This window comes from Pundamilia nyererei, unplaced genomic scaffold, assembly GCF_000239375.1.
Source record: "Pundamilia nyererei isolate P.nyererei 1_Seehausen unplaced genomic scaffold, PunNye1.0 scaffold00591, whole genome shotgun sequence".
NCBI classification, from domain to species: Eukaryota; Metazoa; Chordata; class Actinopteri; order Cichliformes; family Cichlidae; genus Pundamilia; species Pundamilia nyererei.
Window position 1 is genome coordinate 119,841 of NW_005187992.1, and position 1,086 is coordinate 120,926.

Genomic DNA, 1,086 nt, shown 5'->3' on the forward strand with positions numbered 1-1,086 from the left:
ATATACACACACCTCCAGGTTCCAACCTGCACAAACATTTGCATCCCTACTCAAAAGTTGAAATTTCTAGCTATTAAATTTAAATATTGAGATAACAACCAATATTTTTTAACATACTTATACTTTTGAGTTAACTATTTCTTTTAATTTCCAAAAAAAGAAATCTCTTGTACCTTATGGGAATGCATTTAGGAAATCCTTGCACAAAGGCTGCTATATAACAGACACTAACAAAAAGCATAATAAGATGAAAGGTATATCACACTACCTTCAATTTGAATGCTGTTGCTTGAACTAGTGACTGATTTTGAACATTACAATTAAATCAACGTAAACTGAACCAAAGATCAACTTTCTGAATTGTGTCTGTTTGGCAGGATGAACGGTGCCGTTATCAAAGGTTATGAGGAAGATGTAGGAAATAGAACATCAGTGTATGTTCACACAGAGCACTCCATCGCCGCATCACCTTATTTTTTTGGGAAGTATGGATACAAGTCTGCCCCTCATGATGAGGTAGTAAAACTTACAAGACAACAGTGTGATATTGTTTATACTCTCCACAGACTAAAGATTATTTTGCTCCATAATTTTTCTCTTGGCAGGGAATAAAATATGTGCTGATTCCTGAGGCAATGAGAGATTTCCGATGGCTTGAGGGTCTTTTCAAAGGACATGAGGGCTATAGTGGCCCACACCACAAGAAATGGTGATTATCAAATTAAGTAGTTATGTAGTAATTTTTTTTTCTCCTGCTTTGACAAATCTCAATTTTTCCAATTAGTTTATAGTGTCATTAGACAATCTTTTAAGAGCAGCCTCACAGCTCAGAGGTGTGAGTGGAGAAGAACTAGAGACAATTTACCAGCTGGGATTTTGTCTAACTGGTAAAAATCCATGGCCTTCCTCGTGGCTCCTACATGTCACTGCTGAGTGCACCCACAAGTAAGGTGTTCACAGGTGCCTCATTATTAGCAGATGTACTCTACAAATGCACTCTGGAAAATGCTAAAGCAACTTGAGTTGATATCTACTTTTTCTTTTAGGGTTTAATGGACAATTGTATTGCCTTTTATTTAAAAAAAA

At 36.1% G+C, this 1,086-nt stretch overlaps 1 protein-coding gene across 1 annotated transcript in view; it reads left to right on the forward strand.

Moving 5' to 3' along the window:
• The window catches only part of LOC102204770 (alpha-N-acetylgalactosaminide alpha-2,6-sialyltransferase 1-like), a gene marked incomplete at its 3' end in the record, with an annotated part of 29,990 nt that overhangs the window by 9,506 nt on the left and 19,398 nt on the right, over nt 1-1,086 (forward strand). The window contains exons 5-6 of the mRNA XM_005754557.1: nt 378-516; nt 606-687. Coding sequence (XP_005754614.1) covers nt 378-516; nt 606-687 — 221 coding nt within the window. The remainder of the gene's footprint in view (nt 1-377; nt 517-605; nt 688-1,086) is intronic.